This window comes from Enhydra lutris, unplaced genomic scaffold (genome assembly GCF_002288905.1).
Source record: "Enhydra lutris kenyoni isolate GAN:26980312 unplaced genomic scaffold, ASM228890v2 scaffoldscaffold13, whole genome shotgun sequence".
Taxonomy (NCBI): Eukaryota; Metazoa; Chordata; class Mammalia; order Carnivora; family Mustelidae; genus Enhydra; species Enhydra lutris.
The window spans coordinates 55,720,692-55,741,305 of record NW_019154097.1 but is presented as its reverse complement, the minus strand read 5'-3'; the positions used below and the strand labels follow the sequence as shown (position 1 = coordinate 55,741,305).

The window sequence follows — 20,614 nt, the reverse complement described above, 5'->3', positions numbered from 1 at the left end:
TAAAGTCAACAGTAATCCCATACGGAGAGGCCCTGGACGTGGAGAGACGGGACCCGCACATGTTGCTGGTAGAAAGACAGAACAACGCAAACATTACAGTGCCATGCCACAGTGCAAACAAAACTTTAGGAAAGAGTTCGGGAATTTCTGGAAGTGCAGTGGGAACAAGCGAAGGCCCAGCACCGGAGCCTGGGTCAGCAAGCTCTGTTTGTCCGTGCTGAGCTGCAGCGCTCGGCCTGAGCAGGAATGAAACTCAGACACATGCTGCAACACGAATGAAGCTGAGGAACGTCATGTTTAGTGAAAAAGCTCATTCCTCTGAGATCTCTAGCAAAGATGGAACTGTCGGCGGGGAAGGCAGACCCGTGGTTCCGGGGGTGGGGTGGGGGCAGTGGTGAGGGGCTGACCGCGAGCAGCATGGGGCCTCTGGCAAGCTACAAGCGGCCTGAGACTGTGTGTGCGCTCAGAAGTGGCTTCGATGACACGTAGATGACACCTCGTGAAAGCTGTTTCCAGGAGACCTGTAGAAGCAAACTGTTGGTGTTCAGCGAGTGTTTCCTGGCGGCTCCCTGCCCCATGGCACAGAAGACGGCACCTCGGTGGCCCCTTCCCCTGCAGGGCCTCAGTCTCCGAGGATGCCATCGTGTGATGGGCCTTGGATCCGCTGCACCGAGGCTACTGGTGCTGCCCGCCGCCCGGGGAAGACGGGTACCCTGACAGCGGGCTGCTGGAAGGGTGGTGGTATGCAGCACGTCTGGGTTGAACATCTTGAACACGGGAGCTGCTGAGGCTAGTGGTGGGTGTGGGGCTGCCCTGGCCACAGGCCTCTGTGCTCGGCCACCTGACATGCTCCGTGTCATTGCCATTTGGTTCTGGATGGTTCTGGATGCCAGTAAAATCCTTGCGGCTTCTACCTCCCGTTCTGTTTATGTATTCGTGAGGAAGTCGTGTTGCGATAACCACACACTCAGAGGGAGCGAGGCTTTCTTCTGCCAAACTGATGATTTGGGAAATGACTGCTTTAGACACTCCTAGGTGCCGGTTGTTGCCCTAGGAACTGAGCGGTTGAGTCAGCCTGGTGTTCACGATCCTTGTCTGTGTCTGAGCACGGCTTTGACCTAAATGTAAATAAAGGAAAACACCGCCTGTCCCCCCCAACGCCCACTTCCCAGAAGCTCTCCCAGGATCAGGAATGTTTCATGTATACACGGGTCATAGCTGTGCGCTGTGTGGAAGCTGCCTGTGTCCCCGGGGCTGGTGGGCACCCTGTGTACCACAAAGACCTGCTGTCACCAGAGCTGAGCCGCACGTGCTGAGGGGAGAGCGACGGGAACAGCCGGGCATGGAGGGAGGGTGGGATCCCTGGGCCACTTAGCTTTTTGTTCTCTTCAGAACTTCTTGGTAGGTTGGTTGTTTTATGTTTGTTTTGTTTTTTAAAGATTTTATTTATTTATTTGACGGACAGAGATTACAAGTAGGCTGAGAGGCAGGTGGGGGGTGGGGGGAGCGGGCTCCCTGCTGAGCAGATGTGGGGGTCAATCCCAGGACCCTGGGATCATGACCTGAGCCGAAGGCAGAGGCTTTAACCCACTGAGCCACCCAGGCGCCCGGTTGGTTGTTTTTTAACTTTGGTTTTACATTACATTTTTGGAAAGAAAAACAAAAAAAAAATTCTTCTTAAGTAATGCTAAACTAAGTTCATACTCTGCTTGTGGGCAAATAAATATGTGGAGGTTGAGGGGTGCAGGTAGATGTGGGTAGATGGGACAGGCTTCCTGCGTGTCAGGACACTAGGCCTGGTCTCTGACCATTTCTAGGGTTTTGTCCAAGTTATCAGAAATACACAGACTTAGATACAAAGATGTCCGTCATAGTGTTAATTATGGTACTAAGAACCCATAGATCATAATGCTGCTCTGTTCTGTTTAGCGGCTTGAAATCATACCCTGGATTCTCGAGTGTTCTTTTGGTGCAGTGCTGAACGAGAGCAGTGACGGGAACGTTCTCTGTTTGCCGTCGGGACAGTAGCCCTGGCCTGCGGGTGGCTGCTGAGTGTTTGAGACATGCTTCGTGGGACCGAGAAACAGAATTGTGTTTAAGCTTGATAAACTCGAGCTGTGTGTGGCCAGCAGCTACCATGCTGGAAAGTCCAACTCCAGAGTCTAGAATGGGGAGTAGCTGACTTTTTCTGTGAAGGGCCATAGGGTCTGTATCAGGCGTAGAAGGCCACACCCACAGTAGTAACGTCACCGCGGCCCTAGACAAGAGTGACTGAGCACATGTGGCTGCATCCCACGGTCATTTGATTCCCAGAAACGGGTGGCCAGCCAGGTGTAGCTTCTGGGCCTCCATGTGCTAAGACTGGGTCTAACAGAACGTTGTCCTTTCTGCTCCATTATAAAGTCAGAACGGTGGCTTTAGGACACAGACCTAGTGAGGCCCCGTGTGTCCTTGCACTTGCCGCATAGGCCCTCATGTCCCCAAGCTTGTGCCACCAGCTGCCCTGTTTCATGTCCCCTCGTCCCACAGACTTTCCACAGTGGATACAGCATCAGGAAGAGTAGTATTGTTTGCTTGTTTGTTAACAGGCGCACATAAACAGCCAACATAGAATCATTGGAACTAATTTTCTAACATAGCATAAAAATAGAAAAGTAACAGGGAAAAAAATGAAGATGGGGTCTCATGGTACAAAGTGTTGCTTTTACTGAACACTCAAAACTCTGACCTGTCATGGTTTCATTTCTTTTTTTTTTTTTTTTAAGATTTTATTTATTTATTGGACAGACAGAGATCACAAGGAGGCAGAGAGTCAGGCAGAGAGAGAGGGAGAAGCAGGCTCCCCGATGAGCAGAGAGGCCGATGTGGGGCTCGATCCCAGGACCCTGGGATCATGACCCAAGCCGAAGGCAGAGGCTTTAACCCACTGAGCCACCCAGGCACCCTTATGGTTTCATTTCTATCTTTAGAGTTTTTAAATTAAGAATTTCTTACCGAGTTTTGTTTTTTTTGTTTTTTGTTTTTTTTTTTAAAGATTTTATTTATTTATTTGACAGACAGAGATCACAAGTAGGCGGAGAGGCAGGCAGAGAGAGAGGAGGAAGCAGGCTCCCCGCCGAGCAGAGAGCCCGATGCGGGGCTCGATCCCAGGACCCTGAGATCATGACCCGAGCCGAAGACAGAGGCTTTAACCCATTGAGCCACCCAGGCGCCCCGAGTTTTTATTTTTAATTGCAAGGACTTAATGTAGAGTGTTTTTGTTGGATTCCAGTGTATGACAGGGGGACTCGACACTTGCCTACATCGCCCCGTGCTCGTCACGACAAGCACATGCCATAATTCCCATCTGATGCAGTCACCCCTCCCCCTCCCACCGCCCTTCTGGTCCCTGTCACTTGGTTCTCTAGAGTTAAGAGTCTGTTTCTTGGTTTGTCTTTCTTTTTTCCCCTTTGTTCACTTGTTTGGTTTTTAAAATTCCACAGATGAGTGAGATCATACGGTGTCTTTCTTGACTGATTTCGCTTCACATAATACGCTCTAGTTCTGTTCCTGTCATTGCAGATGGCAAGAGTTTATTCCTTTTTTTTTTTTTTAAAGATTTTATTTATTTGTCAGAGATCACAAGTAGGCAGAGAGGCAGGCAGAGAGGGGAAGGGAAGTAGGCTCCCTGCTGAGCAGAGAGCCCAATGTGGGGCCCGATCCCAGGACCCTGAGATTATGACCTGAGCCAAAGGCAGAGGCCTTAACCCACGGAGCCACCCAGGCACCCTGAGTTCATTCCTTTTTATGGCTGAGTAATATTCGAGTGTGTGTGTGTGCTCGCGAGTATGCATGTGAGTGGTGCAGGTGTGAGTGTGTGTGCACGTGAATGTGTGCAGGTGTGTGTGAGCGCACAGATGAGAGAGAGTATGTGCGCATGTGAGTGTGGGCAGCTGTGCGTGTATGTGGGAATGTGTGTGCATGTGAGTGTGTCTGCAAGTGTGCGTGAGTATGCATTGCATCTTCTTTACGCTTTCATGTCAGTGGACACCTGGGCCACTTCCATAACTTGGCTCCTGTATATAATGCTGCTGTAAACATACGGGTGCTCGTCTCCCGTTGGGTTAGTATTTTTGTGGGGTTTCTTGGTAAATACCCAGTAGTGCAACTGCGGGGTCGTGCAGTAGCTCTGCTTTGAACTTTCTGAGGAAGCTGCACACTGTTTCCAGGCTGGCTGCCCCGGCTGGCAGTCCCACCAGCTGCGCACCCAGCTCCCCTTCCTCTGCACCCTCGCTGACACCCATCGTTGCTTCTGTTGTTGATTTTCACCGCTGCGACAGGTGCCAGGTGGTACCTCCTGGTGGTTTTGACTCACATGTCCCTGATGATGAGTGATGTTGAGCCTCTTCCCATGCGGCTGCTGGCCCTCCGGTGGTCCTCTTTGGAGAAATGTCAGTTTACCTCTTCTGTCTGTTTTTTTGTTTTGTTTTGTTTTGTTTTGTTTTTAACACCTTGCTTTCATTTACTTCAAAATCATGGAGATCTCTCCTAAAACTCAGTTCTCAACCATGACCCTATTCCCAGCATAAATATACAGTTAAATCCCACTGGAAGTGTCTTCCATCGCATTACATACGGATTCTCCAATTGAGCAGCAGTGTGTATACAACTTGGAAATGCATCAGGCATCACTGTTTTCATTATTTCACTTTACAGCTTTTAGTTACCCCGTCGTATTCCTTTATTTGACAATCAGCGATTAGTTTTCATCCACATTAACTGTCTGTAGATTTTTGAAAGTGGTGACAGGTACATAGGTGAGCATTGTGTAGAGCTTGTTCAGGGAATCTTCATCCTCGTTACGTTTTCTGGACAATCGCACACGGATGCGGTATGGAACGTTCCTTATTCCTTTGGCCCAGACAGCTTTGTTGAGCCTTGTGTCAATGCGCACATCTGGAGTTCCCATCTCCTTCATGGCAAATTTCCGGATCTCTTTGAGTGCCCGAGGGGCACGCTTCTTGAAACCCACTCCATGGATGCGCTTGTGAATGTTGATGGTGTATTCTCTAGTCACTACCTTGTTGATGGCAGAACGGCCCTTCTTCTTCTCACCACCCTTCTTCGCGGGAGCCATTCTGCCGGGCCTGGGTTGGAAAGGAAGCCTGTCCGTTTTTTTTATTGGATTGTTTGCTCTTTGGATGTGGAATTGTATCAGTTCTTTATACACTTTGGATACTAACCCTTTATCAGAGATGTCATTTGCCAATATTTTCTCCCTTCCTGTGGGTTGCCTTTTAGTTTTGTTGGTTGTTTCCTTGGCTGTGCAAAAGCTCTCTGTTGCAAGGCCATTTATTCAGTTATTGTGCTTCTGTTTCCCCGGCCTCACGAGCCAGGTCTAGAAACATGCTGCTGCACCTGTCAGAGACGTTACTGCCTGTGCTCCCTTCTAGGATTTTATGGTTTCAGGTCTCATTTTAAGTCTTTCATCCATTTTGAATTCATTGTGTGTGGTGTAATAAACTGGCCCAGTTTCATTCTTCTGCATGTCGCTGTCCAGTTTTCCGAACACCATTTGTTGAAGAGACTGTCCTTTTCCCATCGGATGCTCTTTCCTGCTTTGTTGAAGGTGAACTGACCATCGAGTTGTGGGTTCCTGCCTGGCTGTTCAGTTCTGTTGCTCTGTGTCTGGTTTTGTGCCGTACCATTCAGTTTTTGGTCACTACCGCTCTGTAATAGAAGAATAGAATAGAATAGACTAGACTAGACTAGAATAGAATAGACTAGAATAGAAGAATAATCTATAATGATAGAATACTGGAACTCAGTCTCTAGAATTGAGATGCTTCCAGCTTTGCTTTTCTTTTTCAAGATTGCTTTGGCTCGTTGGGGTCTCCCATGGATTGTTTGTTCCAGCTCTGTGAAAAGTGCTCTTGGTATTTTGATAGGGATTGCCTGCAATGTGAAGATTAGTATAGGCATTTTAACAATATTTGTTCTTCGAACCCACGAGCATAGAATATGTTTCCACTCCTTTGTGCCCTCTTCAGCTTCTGTATCTGTGTCTTCTAGTTTTCAGAGGGCACGTCTTTCACGGCTGGGTTTCTTCCTATGTAGTGGGTGTAGTTTTTGGTGTAGTCGGAAGTGGGACTGCTTTCTGCATCTCTCTCTACTCTGTCATTGTCAGCGTATGGAGGGGCAGCAGGCGTCTGTACCTCAGTTTTGTACTCTGTGACGTTACTGAACTGCTGCGTCGTCAGTTCTGCCGCAGCGTTTTGGTGGAGCCTTTGCGGTTTTGTACAGAGAGCATCATGTCATCTGCAAATCGGGAAGTTTCACTTCTTCCTCACAATCTGGCTGTCTTTTATTTCGGAGGCTGGGACTTCTGGCGCATGTTGAACAACAGTGGTGACCCTGGACATCTTTGTCTGGTTCCTGCAGTTAGAGGAAGAGCTCTCCATTTTCCCCACTGCGTATGATGTGAGCTGTGGGTTTTCGTGTGTGGCCTTTATTATGTTGTGCTGTGTTCCCCCTTACCCCACTCTGTTGCGGGTTTTTACCGCGGCTGGATGCTGTACTTTGTCAGATGCTTTTTCTGCGTGTATCAAAAGGATCAGATGCTGCTTGTCTTTCCCTCGTTGATGTCAGGTATCACGTTCATTGATCTGCAAATATGGAACCACCCTTGCAGCCCAGGAATAAAGTCCACTTGAGCACGTGAATGAGGGTTGGTTTTGTTGCTGCTGTTGTAGTTGTTTTACTTGTTTGTTTTGTTTTACTTGTTTGTTTTGTTTTTAAAGATTTTTTTTTATTTATTTATTTGACAGAGAGAGAGAGAGATCACAAGTAGGCAGAGCAGCAGGTAGAGAGAGAGGGAGAAGCGGGCTCCCCGCTGAGCAGAAAGTGGGATGTGGGGCTCGATCCCAGGACCCTGAGATCATGACCTGAGTCCAAATCACGAGCCATCTGATCAACCAATTGAGCCATCCAGGCACCACAGGAGGTTTTTAAAAATATATTGTTGGATTAGGTTTACTACTACTCATTGAAGAGTTTTGTGTCCAGTTTCATCAGGGATATTGGCCTGTACTCTCTTTTGTGCGTGTGGAGTCTTTCTCTCATTTTGGGATCAAAACAGTGCTTAGCCACATGGAAGTTTTCCTTCCATTTCTACTTTTGGAATAGTTTGAGAACTGAGTTTTGATTTTTTAAGATCAAACCTTTAATCCAAATGTTTGAAGCCCTTTTTGTAGAAATTGACAAACATGGTAAAATCCCATGCAAATGTGGAGGACCTGGGGCCACCAGGACTTTGACAGTGAAGAGCCAAGTTGAGAGGCTAGCACTTCCTGTTTCAGAGTAGTCCGCGGACCGAGAGCACAGGGTTGCTGGCTGAGGGACTGGCGTGCGGAGAGCAGCAGCAGGGAGGTCACGCAAACCAAAGTGGAGGCCCACATCCATGGACAGCCAGTCTTGGACAGGCCCCATGACTGTTCAATGGCGAAAGGGTGGTCTTTCAGCATCGATCACTAAAAATAAATAAATAAACTTTAGAAACAACCCAGTTTTTCAGTGGGCAGAAAGATTTTTTAGGGCACCTCACCAACAGAGATACAAGTAAGCACGTTCGGAAGCGAGCGTGAAGCCATGGCGGGTGCTGCACACCCTCTCGGTGCCTTTCACAGGCGACTGGCCACCCAAGTGTGGTTGAGGGCACGGAGGAGATAAGCCCCTGCCCCGCAGTGGGGACAGGAAACAGGGCAACCACTTCCCAAAACTGCTTGGCAGTTTCTTCAATCAAATGCTGCCTCCTGTGGAACCTAGCGGACGCAGCCGCGGGCCCTCAGCATCGGAAGTGGCCGCCGTGGCCACACAGGCTTATGTGCGGTGCTCGTCGCAGATTTCTTGGCAACAACCCAGCCCGGGAAGCAGCCTGAGGCCTGTCAGCAGGGGACAGACGGGCAGAGGGATGAAGGCACACCGCCACGTGGATGGCCCTGGGATCATCGTGTGGGGAAGGGAGTCGGGCCAACCCAAGTGTGGACCTTGCAGTTCTGCCCAGAGACGGTCCATCTGCAGTGACAGGAAACGGAGCACAGCCGCCTGGGTGGGCGGAGAGTCCTGAGGGCCCTGCAGGGGTGCAGGGAGCTTTGTGGTAATGGGTGCATCTGCATCCTGGTGACAGCGGTGGTTCGAGGTGTGTGTCCGTGTGTCCAAACTTAGCAAATGAGGCACTTCGTGTATTTTTATTGTGTGTCCCTTACACATCCGTCTCTGTACAAATTTTTTTTTTTTTTGACAGACAGAGATCACAAGTAGGCAGAGAGATAGGCAGAGACAGGAAGGGAAGCCGGCTCCCCGCCAAGCAGTGAGCCCGATGCGGGGCTTGATCCCAGAACCCTGAGATCATGCCCCGAGCTGAAGGCAGAGACTTTAACCCACTGAGCCACCCAGACGCCCCTCTGTACAAAAATTTTAAGCTCAGCCAGGACACTGGGTCTTCATTTCTGCCTTCAGAGTTGGTTTGCGCTTAGGAGATGTCAGAGTGAAGCGTGTAGGTGCCCCTTAAACAAGGGACGTGTGGTGAGTCTGCTTGCCCAGGACCCATGGCGGTTTCACTTGGGAATTTCCCGGCTTGTTCTTTCCACCTCCAGAGAACCGCCCCGTGTTGGGCTGTCGGGAGCTCGTCTTCAGAAACCTGTCCAAGATCCTTCCTGCCGTGTGCCACGACATCACCGACTGGGTGGTGGGGACCAGAGTGAAGGCAGCGCAGCTGCTGGCAGTGCTGCTGCTGCATGCCGAGGACCACATGACGCAGCACCTGGACGTCATCCTCCGAGCCCTGCACCAGGCGTGTGCCGACGACGACAGCGCTGTGGTCAGCAACGTGAGTTGCCTTCTTCTGGTCACATTAGTAGTGTAGCTCCCGTGGTAGCATTCCCCCGTGTCAGGTCATGGGTCTGCGGGTCTGGATAAATGTGAGCCATGTGGAACTGCCACCGCAGCTGAGGTCACGTTCAAGTCACCAGGAGATCCCCTTGGGTCTTGGCGTCTGCCCCCACTGCCCCTCCTCACATCCCCCACCACACAGATTTGTTTTCTGTGCCCGTGAAGGCAGCACGTAAAGGTACACTGTTCAGGGAATCAAACCCCCCACCCCCACCCCCGCACCTTCTCTCTCAGCACGATCAGGCGGATTGCACGAGCGACCAGCCGCGCCTTGGACACACAGTCCCTGTGCGCCTCACTGGGGCAGGCAGGCCCCTCCCTGGCTCTGATGGCACTCGTGTGCCCATGGGCTCTGCAAGGAAAGCCAGGCAGGGACTCCCGGCCCAGCCCGTGGCAGCCGGCATCTCCTTGCCAGGTCTCGCTGCTGCCCGCCCACTGGCTGCCGGGTAGCACCACCATGGGCCATGTGGACCTCACTCTGGTGCGTGCGGGGATGCTCACACCTGCCCGGAGGACACGTTGTGGGCCCATGACAGTAGCCTCGCACACTGGGCCATGTCCCCATATGATGTCATTTGGGAACAACGTAGAACAGGAATCACATAGCGAGTGTCTTTTAGAGATTGGCTGCTGCCCGAAGCCTGCTGTTGTGACCACCCCGCGTGGGGCCATGTGTTCATAACAAGCCTGGTCACTGGCAGCAGAGGAGGGGCGTGAGGCCCCGCTAGGATCTGGCCATCCTGGGAACCAGGCCCCTGCGGAAGCTCTAAGGGCCATGGGGACTTCCTGTGGCCCACACGCAGGGCAGACCCTCCACAGGGCTGCGTGTGCTGCACTGGGAGCCTGGCAGGTAGGAGGGCCGAGGGCTGCACGGTGGGCGGCCAGTCAGCCCCAGCCTTCTACCGCAGTGCGCCAGGTCTGCAGAGCTCATTGGGGCCTTCGTCAGCCCAGAAGTGTTTCTGAAGCTCATCTTATCCATGCTGAAGAAGTCGCCCTCCCCCTCCAGCCTCCTGGTCCTCGCTTCTGTCATCCGAGGCTGCTCTAGAGAGGCCCTCCAGCCACACCTGAAGGTCATCGCCACGGAGCTGGCCCGGCCCCACATCTGTCAAGGGTCTGAAAATGTAAGCTTCGGGAAAGGAGGCAGGCGGAGCGCATGGGGGGGTTGGCCGTCTGTGCAGGGGAGGTGGGCAGCGCCCCCACCCTGTGCGGCGCTCCATGCCTACCTGGTGCTCATTATCAGTAGATGACCAGGCCCATGGGAGTGGCAGCCAGGGTCCTGCCACTGACACTGTCTTGTCTGGGGACCCGTGTGCCTGCTGGCTCCTGCTCTGTCCCGTCAGTGGTCATTCACATTGAAACTAAACACCTGGAAAGTGCAGGTCCTGCCTCACACAGACCACCTTCCACGTGCCCAGTGGCCACCATGCAGGACAGAATGGGATCAGGCAGGCCCATGCTAGGAATGGGCTGTGGGGCCACGGCGCTGGGTATCCTGTGGTCAGCACCCCTTCCTGCCCCCACCATAGGTCCTCAGCCTCTAACCACACTCGTGTCCCTTGGTATTGTCATGATGTGCTCGGAACAAACAAGCTGACAGCTGGGAAACGGGTGTGGGAGTGCACACGTGGCTACTCCGTGTTCTATTTCTTCTACATTGGAGCAGTCTGGGTGATAGGCTTTGAGCTTTGGAATAATTTATGATTGTTTGCTACTGAGAATAAAATAAGGACTTTGTTTGGCTGTCACAGGCTTCAACCCTGTCACCCTTTAAGCACTGGGTGTGGCCTGCTCCTCTGTAGGGAACGGGGGTCTGCGCAGGCCGCTTCTCTGTCCCCTGTGGTGCAGCCTCCAGGCCCCACAGCGGTGGCTGGGGCCATGACTGGCCTGGGGGTGCAGGACCAGCTAGTGTGTTCGGGCACAGCCAGGCTCCAGGACGCTCTGCATCGGGTCATCTGGTCCTTCTCCAGCTTCGGGTGACAAGGAGTTCCTGTCACCGTTGCAGATCCATCCTCAAGGCTGCTTAAAACACGGCGAGTGGGGAGTGGTACTGAGGTGTCAGAGAGGGAGCGTCCATGAACCATTCCGTCTGCTGTTGGTGCTTGTAACATATTTCGCCTTTTCCCAGACCCGTTTTTTTTTTTTTTTTAAGATTTTATTTATTTATTTGACAGAGAGAGATCACAAGTAGACAGAGAGCAGGCAGAGAGAGAGAGAGGGAAGCAGGCTCCCCGCTGAGCAGAGCCCGATGTGGGACTCGATCCCCGGACCCCGAGATCATGACCTGAGCCGAAGGCAGCGGCTCAACCCACTGAGCCACCCAGGCACCCCCCCAGACCCTTTTTTAACATCATCATCCAACCCCTGTGAATTCAGCATTCTTACTCAGGGTGGGCTGGAAAGGAGTCTGATCCCTCTATGTACACTTGTGAGCAGAACCTTTCCTTTTCCTAAAAAGCTAAACTTAAAATTTTATATACATGCTTAAATATGGATTTTACAAGTTTTATAGGAAAGAAAACCTGATTTTTATGTCTTAGCCTTATTTACAGAAAAATTTAATCCCTTAATCCATAAAGTTCAGACTTTGCCTTTGGCTCCTAATCTTCCAGGTTTTTGGAGGAAGAATTTCTGCAGTGATGTTTTTTTGTTTTGTTTTGTTTTTTTAAAGTAGGCTTTGTGCCCAGCAGGGAGCCCAATGGATCTCACAGCCCTGAGGTCATGACCTAAACTGAGATCCAGACTCGGTCGCTTAACTGAGTGGCCACCCAGGTGCCCCTGTAGTGATGTTTGAAACAGAGCGTGATCACGCTTAGTGTCTCACTGGACGTGTTCCAGGCTCAGATTGAGGAACCAGCCATAGTGAAAACCCTAGACGGGCATTCTATCCCTTTCCTCACAGACTCAGACATTTGGCAAAGGCAGCAGACGCAGCCCTGTTCTCCCTGCAGCGGGAGAACCTGGTGTGGCCAGGGTGGCACGGGAAGGAGTATGAGCTTCCTGCCGTGGATCCCCAGGAGCTGGGAAGACGGGCTGTGGACTTTTTTCAAGAACACGTGGAGGTGTAGAAACTCCCTGTCAGCCAGACAAAGGTGCCCTGAGGGTGCATGCTGGGCCTCGCATCATGGGGCCTCCTGTGCTGCGGGCAGGGTCGGGGCAGGTGCCTCCCCAGGTGTGTCTGGCCAGCACTGCACCTGGGGCTGAGCTGAGGGAATTGGATCCTTTCCTTTGAAATGTTTGTTTTGTGACAGGTAACTGAGCTGAGGAAATTGTTTGATACCGTAAGGATAACTCATTTATTCCTCTTCAACGAACAAAAGCCAGGAGTGCAGGGGCGTGGTTGCCATAGAAATGTCAGCCTCTAGCACTTTCTCCCCTGAAGTCTCAACAACCTCCGATGACACTGAGTTTCAGGAGCAGAAACTAAGACATCACTTTGGAACCTGTCGCCTCCCCCTGCCTTTGTCTGCCTCTGGGGTGCAGGTGGAGGGGAACATTGTCTGCTTAAGTGGAAAGAAAGCCATGAGCGCTGAGGTCCTGTTTCCCGGAGATGGTGCCATGCCCCCTGCAGGAGGGGACGGCTGGGAAAGCATGAGGTTCCTCGTGGGCTCCAGGGCTCCGTGTGCCCCTGACAGCCAGCCCACAGTAAAGGTGGCTCCCGTTTCAGGAGCCCAGTCCCCTCTTAACTGAAAGTGATTGCTCCATGAGCATTTAGTACAGGTCATTCTAGACACGAGCTGAAATCACATCCTCAGCGGCCCCTGGGGGGCCACCCATCCATGTCTGAAGGAAATTGGGCTGTGGGACAAATGAGAATGTGAATTAAATACTGGTCTGGCTTCCCCGGGGGAGCTGGACACCAGTGCCATGGCTGCCTCCCATCCCACACGTGAGTGGTCAGACATGCGCAGACCATGCTCCTCCGTGATCCGGCATGAATTCTTTATTTGAAATCCTGTGATTTATGTCACTTGTGCATGAGCCACAGAGGTCCAGAACCGCCTCTGGACTGGTCCCGTTAGACCGCATGGGTGCACAGCTCCAGTGTCAGCCCACTGCTCCGTGACCGCCAGCCCAGCCTTTCTGTCCTTTGTGAAACCCCATGGGACACATACATGGCGGGACATATGAGAAGCACATGTGGACATGGGCATTAAGGAGTTCTGCCTCATGGTTGATGAGGCTGAAGTCCGGGAGGTGAGCGGCTGGCTGGATGGCCTGGCCGAGGTGCCTCCTTGTCTCCGTCCATCAGGAAGCATGTCCTGAACCACAGAATCGTATTTATTTTTGTTTAAACTTCTTACTACAGAAAGACAGCAGTAGAGAGAAAAGTGGGTGAAGCCCCACCCCCGCCCAGCCTCAGCAGCCATGGGCTCTGGCGCTCCTGTTCTGTCCACTTCCTCTACCTTTTCTGTTACCCTTGGGGGCAGGCTGGGAGGGCTGGGTATTTGTAGGCGGCTCCAAGATGCCCTGTCGTTTCCCTTGTGAATTTTACAGGATGTGTGGCTAATGCATAAGAACTTCTTTAGGGGCGCCTGGGTGGCTCAGTGGGTTAAAGCCTCTGCCTTCGGCTCAGGTCATGATCTCAGGGTCCTGGGATCGAGCCCCGCATCTGGCTCTCTGCTCGGCAGGGAGCCTGCTTCCTCCTCTCTCTGCCTGCCTCTCTGCTTACTTGTGATCTCTGTCTGTCAAATAAATAAATATTTAAAAAAAAAAAAAAAAGAACCTTTTAAATATAACCGAGAGACTATTAAGCATTTCTTTCTCGGGCCATGTTCAGATTCCCCTGGAAAAGAACACCATGAAGTTTTCCCATGAAAGAAGGCACTCCGGTGATCCATGAGTTTCAATCTGTGGCTCTAGTGTGCTGTGTCCTGTTGGTGTGGGCCCTGAGGCAGGGGGCGGCAGGATGGGAAGGAGCAAGGGGGAAGGGAGCTGGGGGTCCCTGGTGTGGGGTTGGGGAGGAGGCTGAACTGGGGGAGGTGGGGTGCACGGTAGAAGAAGGGAGCAGGGGGGGCCCTGGCATGGAGGTGGGGAGGCTGGACAGGGGGCAGGGGGGCGGACAGGAGAGTAGAGTAGGGGAAGGGAAGAGGGAGGCCCTAGGGCGGGGGGATTGGGGGACAGGACTCGGGGTTGGGGGGACAGGAGGGCAGGGTAAGAGAAGGGACCAGCGGGGCCCATAGGGGTGGGGGGAGGATGGACCTGGGGAGGGATGGGGGGTTGGATGGGGAAGGGAGTACGGCAGCCTTGGGGCCAAGGGCGGCAGGACCTGGACAGAGGTGTGCAGAGGGTCAGGGAGGGTGGCAGGGGGCCCCTGGGGTGGGAAGGGGGTTTGCAGGGGGCATGCGTTGGGGGAGAGCTGGCTCACGGTGTTCCCTGCCCTCTTGACAGCGCCTTTACGGGGAGCACGTGCTACTCTGCGTGCAGACGTTGGTTTCCGTGTGTCGGGAGGACTGCAGGGGGTGCAGCCTGCAGCTTGTGGAGGTGCTGGTGACTGTCCTAGCCTTCTCGGCTGCCACGGGCCTCAGCGACAAGGTGAGCTGTGCGGGTGATGGAGCTCATGCTCAGGGAGGTGCTCCTGTCTGAGCAGATGGAACCTCTGTCCCGAAATCCTCCTGTTCTGGAGCCCAAAGCCTTGGGCTCACCTGACTCCGCCGACGAGCAAGGTGAAGGAATATGGGGGACATTTGGGATGAGTCGCTCCTGAGGTGGCCTGAGGGGTACCCTGGTTTCTGGAAAACTCCCAGCTGCCTGCTTATTGTCGTGTCTCGGGGACAACGGCTGCTGACATGCGGACAGGACGGGAGCCCGTCCTCGCTTCTAGTCTGTGTTTAGACACATGCGTGACTGACATCTTCAGAGAAGGGAAGATAGCATCGTGATTTCCTATTTAATCACAGGCTGGCTTTACAGAATTATTTCTGTTCCTTCAGCTCTGGGTCTGAGCTCTAGAAACTCTGCTGTCCAGATCCCCTCGGGTTCCGGGACCATCAGGAGCCCAATGTCTTGCCTCCTCTCCAGGAGAGTATGGTTTTCCCTCTAGCTCGCGCTCTCCAGCCACGGGCAGATCTCTCTCTGGGAGCTGGCCTGCGTGATGGAGAAACGCCTGGGCACGTCATGGGACCTTGTATCCAAGAGACCCTCTGCTTTCCCTCTCCTTTCTGGGGCCTCTGAACTTTGTTTTATTTCTTCAAAAACAACCTTTCCAAAGAGCACATATTGTAGCAGGCCCCTTGTCACTACAGGACCACAAGCAGAGCCTTGATCTGCACACCCGGGACCCGAGGGAAGGACACTGGCCAGCTGTCAGGTTGCAGACTGCGAGGTGGCTCCTGGCCTGTCTCCTGTCCCCTCCACTTCTGTTCCCCCTGGGGACAGTTGTCTCCACAGGAAGACAGGTCTCAGAGTGATCTCGGGCCAGCATACTGTGTGTCTGCTCTGGGCCCGCCTGGCATTGTGCAGGATGGGGGCACGGTGGCTGGATCTCTCATAAATGCACATCTGTCCCCCTTATTTGACGGCATTGGTGCGGTGAGCGTAGTGGCTGTCGGGGGGCGCCTGCGGTGCTTGGTGGAGTGTTCGAGGTTGGCCTGAGCAGCTCTCGTTCTCCGGTGATGAGGATGGCTCTCCATGGGGGCGTTTGAGCCTCAGGAGTGGGGTTTCCCAGCCTGTGACTGCACATGCAGGTTCAGGAGACCATGGACACGCTGGCCTCGGTGCAGGGAGTGGACGGCAGCCAGGACCTCTACCGAGAGCACGCGGGTCCCGTCCTGGAGCAGCTGGCCGCTTCGCACCAGGACTGGACTGTCCATTCCGTGGAGTTCCTGCGGTTCAACGTGCTGCTTACGCACGCAGGTGAGTCCCCGCCACGCCCAGGCTGCTTCAGGCCACGAGGGAGAAGCAGTCTTGCCTGCCCAGGGGAGCCAGCACTGTGAGCACCAAAACCTTCATTTTAAAAACGCCAAGAGCATTGTTTTTGAAGACTGTGAATGTGGCTCTTCAGAGTCTGCCATGCGTTTGGTTTTGGTGTTAAACCTCGAAGGTGTGATTTCTCAGGCCTCCTGTGTGGCCCATGTTCTCCAGATACGCTTCAGCGTTGTTGGACATAGTGCAGCAAACAGGAGTCCTGTGTGGACCTCTGGGCCTGTCCCGCCCGGCCGCGGACCATGGAAGAACATTCCCTTGGGTAGAGCTCATGCTCACACCCATGCCTCCTCCCTGTCATGTAGAGATTCCTCTCTCCAACCCGCGGTGGAGAAGGTTTCACTGGACTTACTTCATTTTAAAAGATGATTCCTTTTTCTTTCTTTTTTTTTTTTTTAAGATTTTTATTTATTTATTGAGACAGAGGCAGTGAGAGAGAGCATGAGCAAGGAGAAGGTCAGAGGGAGAAGCAGACTCCCCGTGGAGCTGGGAGCCCGATGCGGGACTCGATCCCGGGACTCCAGGATCATGACCTGAGCCAAAGGCAGTCGTCCAACCAACTGAGTCACCCAGGCATCCCTAAAAGATGATTCTTGAAAAAAAACAACAAAAATCACTGTCAGACCCTGACTGGCAGCTTTCCTCTGCAATTTAGAAAGCGGCCGGAGGCTGCAAGCCAGTGCGCCATTGGGGCTGATCAGGAAGGGCTGGGCCATCCGCCACGTGCAGGGGTGCAGTGGTAGGAGTCAGGCAGGGGTGTAGCGGCCACGCTGCACTTTCCCTTCAATGAACCAAGTGTTTTCTCAGAGCGTGAATATAGTGTTTTTGCCCTCTTGGTTTGAATGTATCCCATGTGTTCTGGAGGGGTTCGTTTCCAGGTGCCCCGTGACCCTAGTGGCGCCGGCACGCCCAGGACACGCGGGGCGGGGCATGGGGGGGTGGCAGGTGGGGGGCAGGTTGCTCTGCGGCTCTCCAGGCCCATGCAGTCCTGGAGGTCTTCCTGCTGGAGCTCAGATCGGCCCAGCTTTCCTTCCCGTTAGTGTGGACAAATGCCCTGTGGTTTGGATGGGTTTTTTCTCCTTATTTTTACGGAGAGCGTCTAACAGACTTGACGTGTTAAGAATGCCTAACTGGTTAGGGTGGGACCGGGCATGAGCTGGAAGTGTGTTTACAGGAGGGGCGGCAAGACGCTCCCTGAAACTCCTCTGTCCTCTTGTGGCTGCATTTTCTCTGTGTCGTGTGACAAAGCGGGAGATCGTGACTACTCCTGAATGACCACACCCTCCTCCTCCGGTGAGAGTCGGTGAGAGTCGTCTGGACCTTGGCCTTCGGTGCATGTCAAAGGGAGATAGGCCGCAGGGTGTGAGAGTGAACACGGGGCGCTTATCTGTGCTGCAGGTGTCCTGTTCCTGAGCCACGATGTCCCGTCTGGTCTTGTTTCTCTTTCTTCCCTGAAACTCACACCTGGCCTCAGGTTAACCAAGGGCCTTGCTTTTCCATCCTCTTTTTTTTTTTTTTTTTAAATATTTTATTTTTTTATTTTATCAGAGAGAAGGAGAGCACAAGCAGGGGGAGCGTCAGAGGCAGAGGGAGAAGCAGGCTACCCGCTGAGCAGAGAGCCCAATGCGGGGCTCAGTCCCAGAACCCTGGGATCATGACCTGAGCCGAAGGCAGCTGCATCACCGACGGAGCCCCCAGGCACCCCTTGTTTTTCCGTCTCACATCTTTGACGCCGGGTCTGAGTCGGAGCATCTGGGGGGACTCCACTTGCTTTGCTTGTTCTTGGGCTTGTCGCAGAATGAGCAGGGTGGCCGGGAGTGGCCCTGTTGGTTGTGGAATGCTGTGAGGGCCTGCCTGGGCGTGGGGGGTCCGCTGCGCTCCCATGACCCGTGTCCCTGCATTCAGAGTGCGTGTCTCACCCCAGGGACTGTTTATTCCAATCACGACTCAGTGCGATTCCAGATACTGAGGGTCACTCCGCGTGTCTGCAGCCCCCGCTAGCTCAGGGGACCTGCGCCCGTGCCCACCCAGCAGCAGGCTGGAGAAGAGCAGCGGCTGCCAGGTGTGGGGCAAATATTAAACACCTTACGTGTTCTGAATAATTTATTTTGGTTGATGTTTAAAATATTACTTGACTTGAATTTTTTTTAAAACCTGGTAAAAAGAAGGAAATAGTTTCCATATTGAATGATTTGCATGGTTTGGGAGTTAAATGTTTTCTCCTACAGTGACACCCACAATCCGGAAGGATGGGAAGGTGATGGGACAGGCTGTGGCCCCCTCCCCGGAGTCTGCGTCCTGTGGAGGGACCCGCCAGCCTGGCTGCCACAGGCCATGTCCCCCTCCGTGAGCAGGAACAGCGGGGACTGGGTGTGTGTGTGTTTTCCAGGCCCAGCCCTGGGAGGAGTGCTACCCCAGCTTGTGCCCGCCCTCCGGAGCTGCCTCCAGCCGGCCAGAGACCCCCAGATGCGCCTCAGGCTCTTCTCCTCCCTGTCGCGGGTGCTGCTGAGCGCCCAGGAGACCGTCAACTTCCAGGGGTAGGTTTTCCCAGCCTCCGGCCTCTGCAGGACACTCTCCGGCGGAAGCGGGGATCACCCCTGGGCTGTGGCACCGGCCGCCCTCCCTGGGTAAACAGACGGCTCCCGCAGTGAGCGCCCACCTGCACAGATGCAAAGTCAAAGTCATTTTTGTGCGGCCATTAAAATTCCAGCAAATGAAGAGGTTTTAGGGAACATTAACTTAATGGTTTATATATTAGGTGTTCCAGTTTTAAAAGTCTTTTTAACCTAACAGAGTGGACTGACTCCCCGTTGGTGGTTAAAGTGTTAGAAGAAACTTCTGTCTACGCAACCATGTGAAGAGCCCCCAGAATGATGCTCTGCAGAGAGGGAGGGGACAGCAGGGACACTGGCAGAAGCGAGGGGCCCACTTGAATCCGCGGCAGCACAGAGGCCTGTCCAGAGCAGAGTTGGGTGCTGGGGGGGTGGGTGCTGAGGCATGCCGGGACCCTGTCCCCTTGGAAGGAGCATGTCCGTTAGGAGCAGCTCCCGCCACGCCACTAGCATGCCAGGATGCTTGCTGTGGGCTCTCCCAGCCCTTCGAATTGCAGGGAATTCCACGTCCTGCTCGTTGGTACAGACTCTGAGCCTGCAGGGGCCATTAAAAACGGAGTGCCGCCCTGGGCAGGGCTCCACGTGGCTGAGCTGGAGGGAGCATGGGCACGGTTTGGCGGGCTCCTTGGAGCCTGTGCTCCCCTGCATCCTTGTGAGGAGCCGGAACAGCGCCCAGACAGCGGGAGCCCTGGGGGTGCTTTGCTGACCCTCTGCTGCCAGCATGCACCCCGCAGGCCCCGCTCAGAGGTGGCAGAGGGCAGGTGCTGGGAGGGCTGCCCCGGGTCCTCAGTCTCACGAGTATCTGATGGGGACAGGATATGGCTTCTCGGTGTGAGGAGGTGTTTTGTGGGGCCCTGCATGGACGGGGCTGGTCCTCCCACTGAGCACCCCTAAGCATGGGCCCTGGGCGCCAGCCCCCGGTGCATGGCCTTTGCTCTCCAGGGCGTCTATGGACGTGTGACAGGCCTTCCTAGCCACCACCCAGCCAGCTCCGCTGGCTCCTCGAGGCTGACTGAGGACTGGGGAAGGGGTGATGGTGATGGTAGGAGGTCGAGGGTGGCCGGGGTCACGGACCAGTGTGCCCATGGTCTCCTGGGATGCGTCCTCGTTCCAGCGGGGACCCACCTGCCAACCCACGTGCATCTTGCCATGCCAGGAGGCCCCATTCCAAAAAGTTGGGTGCCAGGTCTTCCTCCACAATGTGTCCCTGCTTCCAGCATGGGTTCTGACTAACCCCGGCTGCGCGTGGGCCTGCCTGTCTTCCCACGGCCGAGCACAGTCTGACCAGTGCTCAGCCTCTGCTCTTCCAGCCACTTGACCTGGACACCTATCGGGGTCCAGGAGGACAGCTGTCAGCGTTAGGTCTTTCTAAGGAGACCTCTTGTGAATCACTTTGCAAGGAACAGCAGCTCTTTGCATGGAAGTTAAAGCACATTGGAAACCTAATCCGTGTGTGTGTGTGTGTGTGTGTGTCAGAGAGAGAGAGAGAGAGAGAGAGAGAGAGAGGATTGTCCAGAACCAGCATTACTCACCTGCATCGCTGGTTCTGGGGTGCCCCCTGCTGGAAGTCAGCAGGTGCAGCCTTCCACAGAGGGGAAGTTCAGTGGGGGTGGAGGCCCCATCGGATGGACCAGAGGGACAGTGGGACCAGAGGAACAGTGGGCAGGACGCAGGGAGCAGCCCGGCCTCGCCCTGCAGGCGTCCCCTCATCAGTCTCCCAGAGCAGCTGGTATCTGGGACGTGAGCCATCTCTGAAACATGCTTCAGAATAATGCTCAGAAATAAGTTGACAGATTCTTTGTTGAACCAAACGCGTTTCGCCACGACAGTGGTGGCACAGTGGGACTTGTGAGGGTGCTCAGGTGTCCTCAGTGCGGCTTCAGTGAGTTCTCTTTGTGGGGCTCTACGGCTCCCAACCGGACCGGCCGACCAGGACGTGGGAGTTGACCGCTGAGATGACATGTCCCGACAGCCGGCAGGAGCCTCCATGTCTCTGCGAGCTGTGGCGTTCAAGCCCTGGGCTCAGACCGGCGGTGCCCCTCACTGGGGTGGAGGGACGTGTGCCCACAGGGGATGGTTAGGGCCACACATGCAAGTGACTTTGCTGGCATGGTCAGCGCACTGCTCCTCTTTCAGAGGCAGGAGAGACGGGC

The 20,614-nt window shown here is 54.0% G+C and overlaps 1 protein-coding gene and 1 pseudogene across 2 annotated transcripts in view; one reads left to right on the top strand and one right to left on the bottom strand.

The window, feature by feature from the left end:
* Positions 1-20,614, top strand: part of LOC111145867 (dynein axonemal assembly factor 5) — a 46,446-nt gene that overhangs the window by 15,928 nt on the left and 9,904 nt on the right. The window contains exons 5-9 of the mRNA XM_022501145.1: positions 8,634-8,866; positions 9,837-10,049; positions 14,317-14,460; positions 15,612-15,780; positions 18,239-18,386. Of these exons, the coding sequence (XP_022356853.1) occupies positions 8,634-8,866; positions 9,837-10,049; positions 14,317-14,460; positions 15,612-15,780; positions 18,239-18,386 (907 nt within the window). The remainder of the gene's footprint in view (positions 1-8,633; positions 8,867-9,836; positions 10,050-14,316; positions 14,461-15,611; positions 15,781-18,238; positions 18,387-20,614) is intronic.
* Positions 4,714-5,122, bottom strand: LOC111145868 (annotated as a pseudogene). The gene has a single exon (XR_002640503.1). The product of XR_002640503.1 is annotated as a 60S ribosomal protein L31 pseudogene (transcript).